This window comes from Mus caroli, chromosome 15 (genome assembly GCF_900094665.2).
Source record: "Mus caroli chromosome 15, CAROLI_EIJ_v1.1, whole genome shotgun sequence".
Taxonomy (NCBI): domain Eukaryota; kingdom Metazoa; phylum Chordata; class Mammalia; order Rodentia; family Muridae; genus Mus; species Mus caroli.
The window spans coordinates 96553386-96570497 of NC_034584.1; the positions used below are offsets into that span (position 1 = coordinate 96553386).

At 49.1% G+C, this 17112-nt stretch overlaps 1 protein-coding gene across 2 annotated transcripts; it reads right to left on the reverse strand.

The window, feature by feature from the left end:
* Positions 1 to 43: 43 nt before the first annotated feature.
* On the reverse strand, positions 44 to 15796 carry Calcoco1 (calcium binding and coiled-coil domain 1). Of its 2 annotated transcripts, none has more exons than XM_021183476.2 (15): positions 15715 to 15796; positions 13103 to 13282; positions 12533 to 12635; positions 11376 to 11566; positions 9664 to 9822; positions 9175 to 9323; positions 7195 to 7285; positions 4864 to 5019; positions 4435 to 4689; positions 3924 to 4049; positions 3395 to 3490; positions 2963 to 3071; positions 2594 to 2793; positions 2064 to 2170; positions 44 to 1055 (listed from the first exon to the last, which is right to left on the reverse strand). In XM_021183476.2, the coding sequence occupies exons 2-15, from the start codon at positions 13256 to 13258 to the stop codon at positions 878 to 880; spliced, it is 2076 nt and encodes a 691-aa protein (XP_021039135.1). In that variant the 5' UTR covers positions 13259 to 13282; positions 15715 to 15796; the 3' UTR covers positions 44 to 877. The 2 variants fall into 2 exon arrangements, with proteins under 2 accessions (XP_021039135.1, XP_021039137.1); XM_021183478.2 differs by having other exon boundaries at positions 15744 to 15774.
* Between the last annotated feature and the right edge of the window lie 1316 nt (positions 15797 to 17112).

The following is a 17112-nucleotide window of genomic DNA, read 5'->3' on the forward strand; positions in this document are numbered from 1 at the left end:
AAAAAAAAAAAAAAAAAAAAAAAGAACATACGTATGACAACGGTTACACATATCATATAAATATATTTGTCCAAACTACAAATAAGAGGAGAGTTTAAGGGAGAAAGTTCTTATTGCTGTGGGGGGCGGGGCTGGAGAAGGTGAGGGGATGGGAAGTGGGGACACCTGGGATCCCTTGTCCCCCTATCCCTCACAGAAGGCACAAATACATTTTCTTTTCTGTTTGAGGACTTCAGTGTGGGGTGGCAGGAGACGGTATAGGAACCCTTAAAAATACAAAAGAATCTTTCAAACTTATGGCCTAAGGCTGTGGGAAAGGCTGGGGCGGGTGACAGAAAGAACAAGGGTAGGCAAGAACCGAAAGACCTGAGAGGTCATGAAGCCCACGCTGCCACCTCCATGCAGGCCCCAGAGAAAACTTGAATAAACAAACAAAGTCTGAACAAGAGAGGGTAGGGTACCCCAGGAGTTGGCTTTGGGGCATCAGAAGGGAGTAGTGTGTGTGTGTGTGTGTGTGTGTGTGTGTGTGTGTGTGTGTACTTGGGCTAGCAGTAAATAAATTGTGGGAATAATTCTTTTCCCACAAGGGAAAGCCATCTCCATCCTGGTTCCTCTAAACTACTTTTCAGAAAAGTAAACTCAGCCACTGCTTCCAAGACAGATTGCTGCTTGGGACAAAGACGTCAGGATGGAAGATGGAGTTGTAAGGCTTGGGATGAAAGCAGGGTGCAGGCATGGTCTGTAGGAACAGAACATTATAAAGCCTGGTGTGATTTAAAAAAAGAAAAAAAAAAAAAGAAAAAGAAAAAGCATGAGATCAAACTGCATATATGGCTCTGTGTGTGCGTGTGGGTCTACATAAGAGGGAGAGGTGAGGTCACTCAAAGGTGAAAGGGTCCTGGGTGCTGAAGAAGAAATGCCCATCCATGTGGCCCTCTAGGGCGTCCTTGTCACTCTCAGCAGGAAAGCGCTCCTTGCAGATGGGACACTCCTTCCATGGAGGGTTGGCTGGGACCCCAGGGCTGGCCTCTGACAGGGAACTCACTGTAAAGGCACTAAAGAGAGATGAGGAAAGACAGACAGGGTCAGGGTTCTCTGCTGCCTTTATTTTTATTTCTGATATAAGCCTCAAACTTGCCATATAGCAATGGAAGAAGGTTCCTGAATTCCTGAGTCTCCCCTTCCCCTCCCAGGGACTCAGACTTCAGGCAGCACTGCAGAGCCCAGCTTCTGCTGCCTACTTGACCCGGGGACCTCAGGGAACAAGACCCATGTGGTTCCTTGTTCCTAACGTGCCATCCTGGTCATTCTCTGTTCAAGCCTCTCCTATGGCTTCTTCTGCTTAAAATATTCTCCAGATACCCAAGTCCTCTCTTCATGAGGCCCTGCTGGCATCTGTAGTGCAGAACCCATCCCCCAGTCTCCCGCTCTCCTCCCTCCATCTCCGTCTGCTGCCTAATGGGGCTGAAAATGAGTCTGACACTGTTCTTCATCTTCCTGCTCCAGCAGAGAGAGAGAATGACAGCACTGGCCCTTTCTGCCTCAAGCCCCACACGCCAGGCAGAGTTGGGGGCCAGGCCATGATGCTCTTTTTCCTGAGGCCCTGTCGGCCTGACTAGGACTAGAGAGCCAGGCAGAAGGCACCACCTGGTACCTGCCCATACTGTAGGTTCCCCTCCTAGAGTTTCCCAGGAAGTCAGGGATGAGCAACATCTCTAGCATAGCCAGACAGATGCTCTGGATAGCGGTCCTTCTCTCAGTCTCCATCTCTTCCTCCCGGAAGACCTAGGTACCTACCTGGTGGCTGGGGAGGGGGAAGGGGCAGGAGAGAGGGGGAGCAGGACAATTTGGGCTCCACGGAAGATGAAGCTAGAACAACACAGAAGCCAGTCAAAGGAGGGAGGGAGAGAGAATGTGAAGCCACCTGGGGTTTGTGGAGGGAGCCGGGCGTTCCTGTCAACCACACTGGTACCTTGTCTTGGCTGAGCCAAGAAGGGGGAGTTAGGGGCAGGGCGCGCAGGCTGCTTGCACACTGACCTCCCCCCTCTTTGTGCTGCTCTCACCTGGCCACATCATAGAAGGCACTGCCGAGCTCAGGAAGCAGGAGGCTGGCTTCCTCACCCCCACTCTGCACTGCTGCCATCAGGACTGACTTCTCATCTTCAGCCTCCTGGGAAGAGACGGGGGAGGATTGGGATGGGTTCCGAGGTGGGCAAGTAGCAAGTAAGGGTGGAGAAGCCAAGGCTGGTCCCGGACAGCAGAGTGGCAGGAAGGGAGAAGCAGAACAGGGCTTTGCCAGGGCTGGTGAGGTTGGGCAAGGGGACAGAGACAGGACAGGACCTGGGAGCATCAAGGCTATTGCACTGGCCTGGGTTTTAGGTGAGACAATATTTCACCGTATAGTCTTGGCTGGCCCCATCTACACCAGGTTGGCCTTGAGCTCTGAGTGCGGAGTCTGAAGCTAGGTCTGCCTCCTCCACCCCAGAGTATAAGTGCTAGAGAACGAGCCCAGAGTATGGTGCAGGCTTTCTCTGTGGTTCAGGTGGGACCCTACCCACTGCTTTCTACTTCCATGTGGGTTCTCACTACTCACTGAGTCTGAGCTGCTGGCCTCCCCTGGCCCTGAGAACTGGGGAGCAATGGGTGCTGGCTGGTTGATGACAACAAGAGAAGAAGCCTCCCGAGGCCCAGGAGGAGAGGAGCTTGTGTTTCCACTCTCACACAAGCCATAGGATGGGAGCCGCATGTCTTCTGGGGACTCATCCTCTGAGTCTGTCAGAGATGCAGGGCAGCCTGAGAGGGAAGGCAGACAGAGAAGAAAGGAAAGGTCAGCCATGGGAATCTGAGGAGGGAGACCCTTCAACTACAGAGGGCCCAGGGAATGGGAAGGGACAGCCAGGCTGCTTCAAAGCACATAAGAGAGGGGGAGCGGAAGAGGTGTCCCAAGACTGGGGGTACAGACTCAGCCCAGCAGTGGCTTCCTCGTCCTCTGTGGCAGCATCTTCAGTCCATTTCTCATCCGCCACCTTCTCCAGGCGGGCCTCCAGCTTCCTCATGTACTCCAGCAGTTCCTGCAATTGGGGAAGGGGAAGCAGATGCTGCAGCCTGCAGATGCCTGCCTTGCTGCTTGCTGGGCCTTTCCTTGGTGGTCACACAAGGCAGATCCTCATTAATGGGTAGTTCTCCTCTATTGTGCGCCTCCTTCCCTTCTCGTGTTCCTCCCCAGCATGACGTCAGTTTCTAAGAAGGGTCAGGGCCCCTTTTCAACCTTTGTATCTTCAAAAAGATTCTAGTTTCTGAGCCAAGATAGTATCTAGATGATACAGAATTTTAAGCACCCAAGCGCTTGGCTTTGGCATCCAGGGTCTCATCTACGGCAACAGGTGACCCTCACCTGTTTCTCCGTCTGCAACTGCTCCTTCTCCTTCTGAAGCACACGGAGGGCTGACCGCAGCTCTGTGAGCTCCCGCTTACTCTCTGACAACTGCACCTGTGAGGGAAAGGTAATAGAACCTGGAGCCTGCAATGTGTCACCAAGAACCTGGTCCAAAAGTTAAACTATGTCCTCTCTTGCTCCATAGCCAATGTTTCTTCCACAAGGCCCTTGTCTTGCTCCCTCCCACCCCCACCCCCACCCCGGGTTCAGGCCAAAGTCCTAAACTCTACCTCTCAAATGCTGCCCTAGCTAACAACTATCTTACGTTGAGGTGAAGAGGTTTAGGTAATAACGGAAGCCACCCTGTAATTCTTGTATGTCATCCCAGAGCCCAGAGGTGCATTCTATGAGCAGGAATGGAATGCACACATTCAAACCAAGAGGGCTGGGAGGTACCCAAGTCAGCCCATGGTACTTCAGAGTCAACGTATAGTCAGACCTATATGTCAGGACATAGGTCTGACCCCGAGGAGGCAAGGCACCTCACCAGGCTAGAATCCTTTTCTCGGGCCAGCTCAGTCTTGAACACGTGACTCTGGCTCCTCTCCTCCTGCACTGTCTTCTCCAGTCGGAGGATCTCCGCACTCAGCTTCAGGATCTTATCCTTTTCAGCCTAGGATGGTGCAGGGGAAGATGGGAGGGAGGAGGAGAAGTGGCAAAGGATGACAGGAAAATAGCATTGCCCTCTCTGGGTCTTTCTTTTATGTCTGGGGGACCAAATTGCTTCTGACCAATATCCTCACTTCTGAGTCACCTGAAAGCGGGAACTGGTACTACGGCAGGGCCTGGTGCCCATGACAGCAAATGTTTCTACACCAAGGATGGTAAACTAGGGATTTTGGTGATCAGGACTGGGACGCCTTGTTGGGCTGGCTCATGTTTGGAAAGCAGAGTGGGCATCTCTCCTCAACCTCCCAGGATCTCACCCACTCTTCTCTCCTCCCAGAGCACCCAACTTACAGTTGGAGTCCCAGACGTAGGGGAGGGTCACCCCCTACCTCCATGCTCTGCAGCAGCCCTGTCCGTTCCTTGCTCCACTGGCACTTTTCCTCCTTCATGTGCAGGCTGAGCTCAGCCAGTCGGCCGTTGACTTCAGCCACCTCCAGTCGGCTGCGGTGTAGTTCAGCTATGGTTCGGTCTCTAGCTCCTGCTGCACTGGCCAACTCCTCCCCAAGGAGGGCCGCTTTCTGCTGGCTTGAGGCTGCAAGTTCCTGGACTCCTCGGAGCTGCTCTTTCAGGGGCTCCAGCTCGGCCTCCAAAGAAGACAGGAGATCAGATCCCACAGGCAACCACGTGTGAGCCAGGGAGCCCCTCCACTGGGTTGTGCTGCTCACTTTAGCCACCTCTGCCTCTTCTCTGCACACCCAAATTTGTCAAGACTACTTGGAACTTGCACTGCTTCCTACCACCTACAGGCCTTCACTCACCACTTTCTGCTGGGCTTGGCCCAGGGTGTCCTTCATGTGGGCCAGCTTGTCCTTCAGTCGCTGGACCTGAGCACCTTGCTCTTCTTGACGGCTCTTGGCCTCCTGCAGCTCTGTATTTAAGCAGCAGTTCTCCTCTCGGACCGTTTGTAACTCAGCCTGGTGCAAATGGAAAGCAGGTAAGGATCAGGGGATGCGTGCTGAGACAGCCACAGGCAGGTAAGCATCAGGGGATGAGTGTTCAGACAGCCACGGGCAGGCTGCCTTCCTGCTACTGTGAGGAGAGAGGGCTGTTTCTTAGATTCAGCACAAGTGGAGCCAATCATTCCTGTCCTGTCTTCTTGGGTCTCAGTCCCAGGCTATTAAGGCAACCCTGCTTTCCCACTTTTCCTTTACGTCAAAACAGTCTGGATGGCCCCTAAAGCTCAGAATACTGCACCTCTCACCTTAGACCTTTTCTTCCCTCCTCTTCTCTATTCCCCTCCCCCAAGGCTCCGTCTCTCTATTCCCTCTTCCTGCAGTCAGACTATGTAGCTGGTCCTCTGCCTGTTTCTGTCTCTAATGCTGAGGTCACAGGTGCATGCCACCATGCTTAGCCTTTCCTCAGACTTCTGTCATTCATGTCTGCTGTACTGAGTACTTCTCAGTTCACCTAACTGGACACTTGGGTGTTATTCTTGGCTCTCTTTTCTCCCCAGCAGTTCACAGAAGAAAGCGATAGCTTTTCCACTCTCCACCCTGGTCACAGCTATCTTTTCTTTTCTATTACTGCCACGACCATGTCAATTCAGGCATGGCTGTTCTTGTGGGCTGACCGGATAGTGTTGTAACAGTTACTCAGAAAACAGGATCAGGCAGTCAGTGCTTCTCAGTACCATTGGTTTTTTGGGTTTGGGTTTTGTTTTTTGTTTGAGAAAGGATTTCTCTGTACATTCCTGGATGTCCTGGAACTTGCTCTATAGATCAGGGTGGCCTTGACTCACAGAAATCTGCCTGTCTCTGCCTCCCTAGTGGTGGGATTAAAGGTTTGTGCTGTCCACCATCACCCGACTTTCAGTACAATTCTTCAACCATGTGCATCCTCTACCTGACATCCACCAGCATGTCTCACTGCTAAAGGAAGGAGGTTCAACTGCAGACCTCCGCACCTTACCTCAGTTCTGCACAAGCTCCCTCGGGCTGCTCCTTGCATCTTTCTTTGTTCTACTTAACTCAATCCACATGTTTGTTTGTATTGTTTTATATTTCTAAGACAGGATCTTGCTATGTAGCCCAGGACCTCGAACTTGTGGCAATTCTCCTGCCTCAGTCTCTCCAGTGCTGGAATTAAAGAACCATCACATCCCGCTCCAATCCTTCACTGCTGTGCAGTTTTCGAGAGAAGCCCAAGGTTCCGAGAAAGTCACTGAAGGTTCTGCAAATATTTTATTTGAATTCATTCTATTTTCTTTTTTTGCCTTGCTTAACACTGAACTACAATCTAAGCTCTGAACTTGCTCTAAATTATTAAAAACTGTTTTTAAAAGTCTGTCAGCACACAGTGAACGCACTGGAGAGCACCAATCCACTGATGTGTGCTTTTAGGTTAATTCAGAATTAAATTTCTTTTGTATTTTCTATCAAATTGAAGAGTAAACCGAAGCTGTAAAGTTGACAGTTTAAAAACTGTTATCATCGACTATTTACTTGTCTATGACTCAAAGTGTTTAAAGTTTGAATTCCTTCCTTTCTTCTTTCCTATCTACTGACATAGTGTCAGCCCAGGCTGGCCTTGAAGTAAAAAATCCTTCGGCCTCAGCCTCCTGAGTGATAGAACAAACGCCAAGCACACCATCATGCCTGGCTCTTATTTCCTCCTTTTGATAGCCTTTGCATCAGTGTGTATGTGTGTGCATGCATGTGCTTGTGCGTGTGTGAGTGTGTGTGTGTGTGTGTGCGTGTATGCATGTGCAGGCACATGAGCCAGGTGGACCAGAGGTTGATCTAGGGTGTCTTCCACAATTGTTCTCTACCTGCCAACTGGCTAGACTAGCTGGCCAGTCCCAGGGCTCCTCTTACACCAGCATTATAGGTCCTCACTTAACAGCTGTTTCTAAGTCTAATAAGAGGTGTTCTTACCTACCTTTCTGGACCCTGTGAGGTTGCATTAGGCTTTTCTTGGGACATTTATATTGCACTTTGACTGCTTGTGATGTGGGCAGGTACTGCACTGTGGGGCAGGGGGTACACATGGTCTCCTTCACATCTCACCCTTGTGTGTGCCCAGCATTCAGAAGAGACTCAACAAACACTAGCTGCATAACTAAGGAAGCAAACACACTTGGAGTCTCTTACCTCACTCTGCTCCTTGTCTGCCTGGAATTCCTTCAGCTGCCTCAGGAGCTTCTCTTGTTCCCGTGTCAGGGCCTTCACTGTGTCTCTAACCCTGTGGATGAGATGACAGTGTTGGGTGGAAATACTCAGACCTCTGACCCACGCTCTTCTAGAACATGATCATCCACTGCTTTCCTTTTTTTTTTTTTTTTTTGTTATTGTCATTTATTGAGGCAGGGTTTCTCTGGGTAGCCCTGGCTGTCCTGGAACTCACTCTGTACACCAGACTGTCCTTGAACTCAGAGATCCGCCTGCCTCTGCCTCTGGGATTAAAGGCGTGTGACACTATGCCCGGCTTCTTTCCTCTTTATGGATCACTGTACAGGATGATGCCAGTGGCTCCCTGTTTCCACTCAATTACAAGACGAAATCCAATCTTTCAGTGACAATGGGCAGTCACTATTAACCCTGAGTTTGCTGTAGATCAGAAGAGGCTGCAGGCAAATGTGTGCAGGGATGTGCATGGAGCCTGAGAGAGCCTTATCTATTAAACACTGACATCTGAATCTCATACTATTTTTTATTATCACAAAATAGTACTGTTCTTTTATCTGATCACTGGGGACCAAATCATGTAACAACAGGTGGTGGGTAGGCTAGACGAGGTATGTGAAACATAGTCTCTGAGAACACAGACATCTGTCCTGACCTAGGGCAAGCCCAGTACATGGTGAAGCAACCTCTTGGATCACCTTGCTTACTGCCCTGAGACTTGGGGCAGAACATCTCCTTCCTTTAGAAAGGTTTTTGTTGTTTAAGGCTGATCTATAATGCACTATGTAGCCTAGGAAGGTCTAACTGGTGATCTTCCTGTCCCTGTTTTCCCAATGGGAAGATTTTGGCTCTGTACAACAGACACAAAAGTGATAGCTGTTTGATACTGAAAGAGGCTGGACCAAGAGTGACTTTCTTTTAAATACCTTAATGCCACTCTTAATGTTAAGATTCTGTGATTTAGCCAGGCATGGTGGCACATACCTTTAACCCAACGTTTGGGTGGCAGAGGCAGGAAGATCTCTGTGAGTTTGAGGCCAGCCTGATCTATATAGTGAGTTCCAGGCTCTGTTTAAAAAAAAACAAAAGACAAAACAAACAAAAGATCCCTGCGGTTTATACTTTTTCTCAAAGGAGAGATTTTCTTGTACTCTTGGATCCCTGGCTCCAACATTTCTGTCTCTTTTTTATAGTGCTGGGATTGAAATTAGGGTGTTGCATACACTTAAAAGGTGATCCTACCACTGAGCTGTGACACTAAACATTCCCAACAACAAGAACAGAACCTAGCCGGGCGTGGTGGCGCACGCCTTTAATCCCAGCACTCGGGAGGCAGAGGCAGGCGGATTTCTGAGTTCGAGGCCAGCCTGGTCTACAAAGTGAGCTCCAGGACAGCCAGGGCTATACAGAGAAACCCTGTCTCGTAAAACCAAAAAAAAAAAAAAAAAAAAAAAAAAAAGAACAGAACCTAATGCCTTTCCTGTGCTTTAAATATACAGTTTATTTACTTAATGTAATACATATATGTGTATGTGTGTATATATATATATATATATACATATATACATACATACACATATATATCCTTATTTATATGACTATATATTATGAACTCTGGCTATATTTCCCAGGCTAGACTCAAGTGATCTCTCCTAGATATTCCATCTCCAGTTCTACTTAGCTTCTACCACACAGTAAATAGCAACTGATTTTTCTGAAGGCCTAGAACAGCATCATAGAGATGTATGAGAGCTGGCAGAAGGAAAGCCCTAGTAACCAGGATACCCTGTATGCAACTGTGAAGGGCCAGAGCAACCAGTGGGCCAGAGAGCAGGTACACCCATCTGTAGCAAGGACTGGAGTGGAGGCTTTGGGAAGCAGAGGCCAGGAGGATGGGAAGGAGGACTTGGGGACAGAGGCCACCCTCAGGCTAGGGAGGTCCCCTACCTGTCCAGCTCCACCTCCTTCATCAGCACTTTGTCACTCATGGTCTGGATGTCATCCTCTAACTCCAAGATACGGGCCACATGGTCTCCCTGCTGCTGGCTCAGGATGTCCCTCTCTTCTGAGAGCTCCCCATGGGACCGGGAGAGCGCCTGGAATCAAGGTTCCACCAAAAGAGACAGAGGGTCAGGGCAGGTTTAGGCTTACCATTATACGTATGCTCCGCCTCTGTCCTGCCACCTTCCTTGGGAAAGCTGAGTGGAGGTGCCGTTGCCTGGGAATGTGGCATTGCGCCACCATTCCTGGATACAGAGAACTGAGTCTTGTTACAAACTGGGATGTACCTCTTATCATTCAAAGCTTAGTCTCACCTGTTACCCTTAAGCCTATTTCCTCGATGCAAGGACCATCTTAAAAACTCCATTGACATCTTTCTCCTCTTTGCTGCGTCTAGGCCCTCCCACCCCCACCCCCACTAGCTCCAACTCCCACCTTGTACTGCTCGGTGAGCTCCGAATGCTCCTGCCTGGCCGTGGCCAGAGCTGTCTCCAGCTCCTGCACTCGGCTCCTCAGCTCTGTCACCTGATCCTCCAACTGCAGCTTCAGCTGCATCAGGTCATTCCGCTCCTGCTGGCTCTCATCCAGCTGGTTCTACAAGGGCAGGAAAAGGGGGTGGGGGGAAGAGAGAGAGTGTGTGTGTATGTGTGTGTGTGAAGCACCATTATAGACACCTCGGGGCAGAGAAACCAAGTCAGCATGGCCCAGACCTTAACTGCCGGCCCTCAATCACTTTTCAGCCCAGGTCTGGCACTTTCCTCTGACAGGGCACAGTGACAAGGGGCCTCCTCTAAGTTTACCTTATCTCTATTGAGTCAGACAGATTTGAGTAAATCTGAGATACAGTTTTTACTAGCCAAACCACTAAACTCCTCATCTGTGAGGTATAAATGAGAATAACCAATGTAGAACCAGAACACTGGGTAGAAGCTTGTGTTATCTCTCACTTAAGCACAAACATCCATCCTCCTATCATGTTGGTCCATGTGTTTATCAGGCTCAGGTTCTGGAGAGCAGAGACTGTGGTCCAAATCTCCGAGGAGCTACCAGTTTTCACCTGCTGAGCAGCTGTTCTCCCGTCTGGAGAATGGACGACTGCCTCCTGCCTATCCCTCACGGTCTCTCAGGCTCTCTCTGTAGTATCTGCCTTCGCTCCTGAGACTCTTCTCTGGCCCGGTGGAAGTATTTATTTATTTTTTTCTGGCACAATTTTAAGTTTGAATTTTTTAGCATCCACTTTAATAAGAAGTATATGAGGGCCAGAGAAACAGCTCAGCAGTCAAGAGTGCTTGTCGCTCTTGGAGAGGACCAGAGGTTAGTTCCCAGCAGCTATATCAGGTGGCTCACAACCACCGGTAACTCCAGCTCCAGAGTATCCTACGACACTCAACATTCTGGCCTCTGTATCCATATGTATGCACACACACCATGGCTGGGGAAGGTAATTGAGGGATTGAAGTTAAAAGTACCACGGCTAGGCCAGCAAGATGGCTGATGAGATAAAATACTTATTGCCAAGCCTGGAAATTTGAGCTTGGTCCCTGGATCCTTGAAACCAACGCTGAAAAGGACGAGAAGACCAACTCCCTCAAGCTGATTTCTGACTCCACACGAGTTGTGGCATGCAAGCACTAACATATATACATATCTACACATACCCACACAACTAAATAAATAAATGTTGAGATACAAAGTGTTTGAAATCCAGTATGCTATCTTTCCTGTGATTATACCTCAAACTGGATTAGTCATACCTGAAGTGCCAAAGAGCCCTATGTGGTCAGCACCTTTGGTACTGAATGAGACAGTTCCGAGCCCTGCTGTGCCCACACTCTTTCTTCCCTGGGTTCCTTGAGGCAGTTTTCCTCCACCTTGTGGATCTCCTGTAGGATTTAGGGCAGGCAGCCACCCTTTGGAAAGGCTGGCTCGGTTCTGGAATGCCAGTTATACTGGCCTATGATGACTCGCTTTCCTATTCTGTGTCTGTCTATGTAATGGCTGAGTGTGTTGAGAGCAGACCTCTGGTAACTCCCACCAAAGTCTTCAGTTGAGGTGACAGAGGAGGGGAAGTGAAGGAAGGAGGGGACTCTTGCAATGCTGTCCTTGGTGTCCCCGGCCCAGGAACAAGTCTGCTTTTTTTTTCTTACCTGAAGCACGGTGGCCTTAGGGACAACCAACAGGATGTCAGAGCCTCCATCAGCCTCCTCCAGGGTCACCAGCTCATCCATGGGCCTTGGCTCTCGGAACTGGAAGGGGGGGCTTTGCCCACACACCCGGCCCTGGCGGTTCACATACCGGAACTGGTAGAGTTGGGCTCCTGGTTTGGGCAGGTAGCTGGCTGTGGGAAGAATAGCCCAGAAATCCAGTATGATCTCTGACTCTCAAGTGCTAGCAGGTCCCTGTTTCTATTGAGCAGGAAGAGTATTCCCATGCTACCTACTGTCCACTCCCCTGTGGCGGTCCTTGGGATACGGTCCTTCCTCCTTCCTGTCTAGACACCTGCTTTATTCACACCCGGTCCTCTTCTTCATCACATTGATTCTATAGCTGGCACTGACTGTCTGCTGGCATGCACCACACACCACACATTCAGCATTCCTCAGATCATGTAAAAATCCCTGCACTGATCCTACAAGCTGGGACCCTATTCTAACTCACCTGCTCACTGCCAAACAGCTTGTAAAGCAGGGGGCTGAGATTTGAATCCAGGTCTCTCAGACTGCTGTTAGCACACACTTTCCCTTGTCCTATACTGGGAGTCCCTCTTTCGTTGTGTAAATGAATGGGATTAAAATCCTCCGTCTTTCTACAGTATCCTCTAAGTTACTGGTGCTGACCCTACGATAACTTGCTGAACTCTGTTGGATACAGTCTCACAAAGTCTTTTTTTTCCCCCTTTTGGAGACAGGGTCAGCCATGTTGCCTAAGCCAGCATTGATATCCTGGGTTCACGTTATCTTCCAGCCCTAGCCTCCTTGGTAGCTGGGATGACACTGGAATACCATTAGGCCTGGCAATTAGGAGTTATGTGCCCTCATATTCCTTATCCTCTGTGCTTTTTATGGCTGTTAGCCCTCCGCCTTCCCCCAAACCACCACTTTTTTGGATCCTCCATCTTTATTTTTTTATTTTTTATTTATTTTTATGTTTTGGCTTTTTGAGACCGGATTTCTCCTGACTGTCCTGGAACTCACTCTGTAGACCAGGCTGGCCTCGAACTCAGAGATCCGCCTGCCTCTGCCTCCCAAGTGCTGGGATTAAAGGTGTGTGCCACCACTACCCGACATTCCATCTTTCTTTATACCTTGGAATTGGACACTGGCGTGAGTGGGGGAGCCATCAGTTGTACTTTCTGGTACTGAGGACCACACAAACGTGTGATAATCTCGAACGCAGGCAGCTTCCACCTGGAAGAGAAAGGCACGATGACAGAGTTATCATTTGTGAGTAATAGAAGGGTGGGCAGGACTGAACAAATGGTACCAAGGATGCTAAGACTCAGGTAAGGGGCTGGTGAGATGGCTCAGTGGGTAAGAGCACTGACTGCTCTTCCAAAGGTCCTGAGTTCAAATCCCAGCAACCACATGGTGGTTCACAACCACCCGTAATGAGACCTGATACTCTCTTCTGGTACATCTGAAGTCAGCTACAGTGTACTTATTATAAATAATAATGATAATAATAATAATAGAGTCAGGTAAGGTTGGAGGACATTATACTATCAGGAGAGAGATGGGCAAAGATGAACTTTATACTGACTGCCTCTATGTCATCTTTCCCCCTATCAACCTGAGAATGTAAGGACCTAGCCATTCCTCATAGTCTAACCAACCTGCGTCCCATAATCTTGAGCTAGAAGAGGGTCTAGGGATACCTTAAAAATGCCAATCCAGTCACTGGCACTGGGCATGGTACCCGGAGGCAGAGTGTAGTGACATTCCACCTTGGTGTTGGGGATGTAGGTGCGGGCCACATTCAGGAAGTTGACTCCACCCCGGGATGGTGCCCGGCTTAGTGATGACTCTTCCATGCTGTCCTCAAGATAGCTGATGTCCTATGAAAGAAAGGGTTGATAGACTTGTCTTTCCATTGCTTCCTTCCCTTGACCCCTGTGCACCTAACCCACAGTCTCTGTCACTATACAGGTTTCCAGGCCCCCAAGGTTGTGGGACCTTTTTAAGGTATCAAGGTATCACTTTTAATTCCTGGGCCATAGGTCTTCCAAGTCAACTTCCTACCCTGTCATGTTGTACCCTCTTTGGCTTACGGGCCCTCACCTGTCTAATTTCTAATCCTTTTCATTGCCCCACTGACCCAGCATCTCGGTCTCTGCCCATCTCTGTCTCTCCCTTTCATCTCTCAACATCCTTGGGAATTCCAGATTCTTTTGGCTTCCCAATGTATCTGACCCCCTATAACGTCTGGCTCTAAAATTCAAAAATCCAATGGAAGTGTGGGCCTCTCTCAGTTTAAGCAGGTCTCACTTACATATGCCTAAGCTTCTTTACCACGTAAGAGTAGCCAAACAACAACCAATCTCTCACGATGATGGGTCTTCAGAGGGGACTATGGTTTGGGGGACCAACAACCTAATCCTGGCTCCTCTGCTCTTGGAGCACCTGCTCTTGGGGGCACCAATCCGTGAGTTGCCTGATCAACTCTAGGGAAGCAGCAGAAGGCGGCGAGCTTTGGCTTTCCTCCAAGACTAGAGAAGGGGAGGATAATAGGAAAGACAGGTTCTGTCCTTCCACTTCTATTCCAGGAAATCAAAACTTCTGGAGGTGGCAGTTCAAGGGTGGAGTGAAATATTCAGTAGGAAGGTGGTGGTGTGCAGAGATGGAATGTGGGGGCCTGGAGCCAGGAAAGCCCCACCCTTAGGCAGGGAAACAGGTTAGAAATAGGGTAAGTCAGGGGCCCTGAGAAGGGGAAATATACATTTGGCGTTGAGAAAAGGCAGAGTTCAACGAGGAACATTCTTTTTTTTTTTTTTTTCCCACATCTTGACGAGAGCAGAGCTAGAAAGCTAATGATTTGTTTGGGTGTTAGCCCGCTCCAGTACCCTGTCCCCATTTTCTTGTTGGCTTCTCTTAGCCTCAATTCTAAGAGTCTAAATCTTGACATATGCTTGGGTTAATGGCAGGAGATAAGCAGATAAAATGGAGTTAGCTAGGGAGAACTAATTGGAAAATAGATAATAATAATAATAATAATAATAATAGCAGCAACAACAACAATCAAGAGTTCAGGGGGTAGAATAGCTGGGTGGGTAAAGGTGCTTGCCACCAACTCAAGGTTGGGAGAAGAGAACTGATATCCCCAAGCTGTGCTCAGACTTCTGTACACCTATCTTCACACAGACACACACTGACAGACAGACAGACAGACAGACAGACAGAGAAGTAAAAATAAAAAAGTTAAAACAGAGTAGTACTCAGAGATGAATAAGAACAAAGTATGGATGGTGTGCATGTTTGAAATGAAACTCACTGTATATTAACTTAAAAAAAAAAATACACCTCAGCCCAGAGCGGAGAGGCAGCCCTTTTCTCTAGCCCACACATCTGCTTCCTGTGTCAGGTGCAGCTGATGTGTCCAATCAGACATCACCACTAGTCATATGCACGCCCCCAAACACCACAAACCCACACCAGGCTGAGACAGTGGGGGAGGAACTTTAAAAGAAATTAAACACTCCACGGAGAAGGAAAGATGGGCCAGCAATGCAATAGGAAACAGTTTTGTCGGCTTTTTTTTTCCATCTATGAAAAATCCCTCATTACAGCTACTCCGTGTTTTCTTCAATATAAGTCTTCTTAGGGTAGAGCGAGATCTGTCTCTAAAGTTCTACCCGTTGAGAACCCCGAACCCCTCGTTCCCCACAAAGAAAATCTGTAACAGCTGCCGATATTCTTCAGAACTGAAAGTCGTGGGTGGGCACCTAAAGTGTATGTGGTCAGATGCTGATGTTCAAATGCGCTCTCTCTCTCTCTCTCTCTCTCTCTCTCTCTCTCTCTCTCTGTGTGTGTGTGTGTGTGTGTGTGTGTGTGTGTGTCCGTGTCCTCTCCACTGTAGGGCTCTCAGCGTTTTGGCGTTCCACAAGTTGGAAGTTTTCCCCTCAGGGATTCAGCGTAGTAAAGGCCTTTGGATCTTTGGATTTGGGTAAGAGAGAGAAGGTCTGTGAGGGCAAAGACTTGCCTGGAAAAGATTAAGCAAATATTTCAGTCCCTTCAAGCCTCCATAATCGGATCGAGCTTTACTGAGGAGGCCCCGCAAGAAAGTGAGGACAATGCGGGCTACCCCCTCAAGGCTCCCCTTGAAACCAACAAACCCGAAACGTGGGGGAGGCTTCCTCAGTGCGTAAAGTATTAAAACCTAAACGCTCCTACCGTCCTCTTCTACAGTTCTCTCGGACTAGCCTTTCGCAGGCTGAGAAGCTGGCTGACCACCCCCGCGTAAGCCCACCCTCTGTTAGGCCAAGTTTCTTACCCCACGGACGGATCAGCTGTTCCCCTCACCTTTCACCACCAACAAAAACAGCACTCCGACTACAGGAGGGGAGGGGAAGAGTGACGCGAGAGCTTCTGGGGCCTGTGGTTCTTCTGTGACTCGACACCATCTACTTTTCTACCTGTGGAACTACATGTCCCAGGAGGCTGCGCGAGAGGGGCGGGGAAGAGGGCGGGGCAGTGATGGACTCAGCGTGGCACCCCGGGAGGTGTAGTTCTTACTCCCGTGGCAGTTCAGGAGGGTGTGTCTTCCAAAGGACTTCACGGCCCATGATTCCTTAAGAAAGGGCAGGCTGATCTAGTGGCTGCTGGTTCGTAGCATGCTTAGTGGGAGAGTTGACGGCTTTAACGCGTTCTGCACAGCTCTTTTCGGTGGGGCGGAACGCTTCCAGCACAGCCTTCTTGTTCGCTTTTACAAGATAGGCTGTAGTGTTACATCTACTTACAAAAGAAGAAACGTGTCTAAGGAACCCTCTAGGGTCAGGGCTATGAAACTGTAGAACTCTGCCAGGCCTCTCCCAAGCTAGGAGCTACAGCCACCATGTTGTGGGTGGGGAAACTCACAGTGGTGGTAGTGGTTATTTATTTTTAGCTTGCTCTGACTTCAGGGTTGACAGAGCTTGTAAAAGTCTCAAAGCTTACTGTTTGGTTCCAGCTTGAGAAGATTTCCGTGCCAAGGAGTCCGATAACACACACACACACACACACACCACACCTGCACGTGCTCCCCCTGGAGTGGCTTCTGGGGCTAGGATTAGGGGACATAGCTTGAAATGGTGGCTAGACTGTGGAATGAAAAGCATGCGGTCGAAGAGAGAGCTTGGCAGGACTGCCACAGCTCACAACAAGCTACTTAGAGAGGCTTGTTTGCCCAAGCCTTTTAACTGGCTTAAATTAATTAGAGCAACAATACAATTGTTGCTATAGGGTTGTTGTTTGTTTTGTTTTGATAGGTGAAAGAGTCACACTGTTCCCACATCCCAAATCACTTAAGGACTTGGACCGGACCAGCCTCACCGTTGTGGGTGGCCTCCAACCCTGGAAGAGTTCAATCCCCCCTCGCCCCCCCCCGCCCCCCGTCTCAATATTAAAGGATTAAGTGAGATGTAGTGTTACACACCCATAACCCTAGCAATTGAAGATGCAGAGGCAGGGAGATCCTGGAGATTTCGATTCTGACCCAGGTTACACAGGAGACCCTGCCTCACAAATAAATAGTTATGCCGGAAAGACGGTTGTCCTCTCCTGGTTGGGTCCATTCTAATTATCTGTGGCAATAGGTTCTGGTGGCGCCTCTTCTTTTACCCTTTTTTTGGGTAGGTTTTTTTTTTTTTCCTTTTAAGATTGAATAGGGTATTTGATGCTGTCCTTGGGTGCC

Coding starts and splice junctions, on each gene's coding strand:
- Calcoco1 (XM_021183476.2), bottom strand. CDS start 13,258: ATGGAAGAGTCATCACTAAGCCGGGCACCATCCCGGGGTGGAGTCAAC. Junction 9,324..9,663: donor AGCTCACCGAGCAGTACAAG/GTGGGAGTTGGA, acceptor CCTTGATTCCAG/GCGCTCTCCCGGTCCCATGG. Junction 4,050..4,434: donor GGCTGCTGCAGAGCATGGAG/GTAGGGGGTGAC, acceptor GCACCATCCTAG/GCTGAAAAGGATAAGATCCT.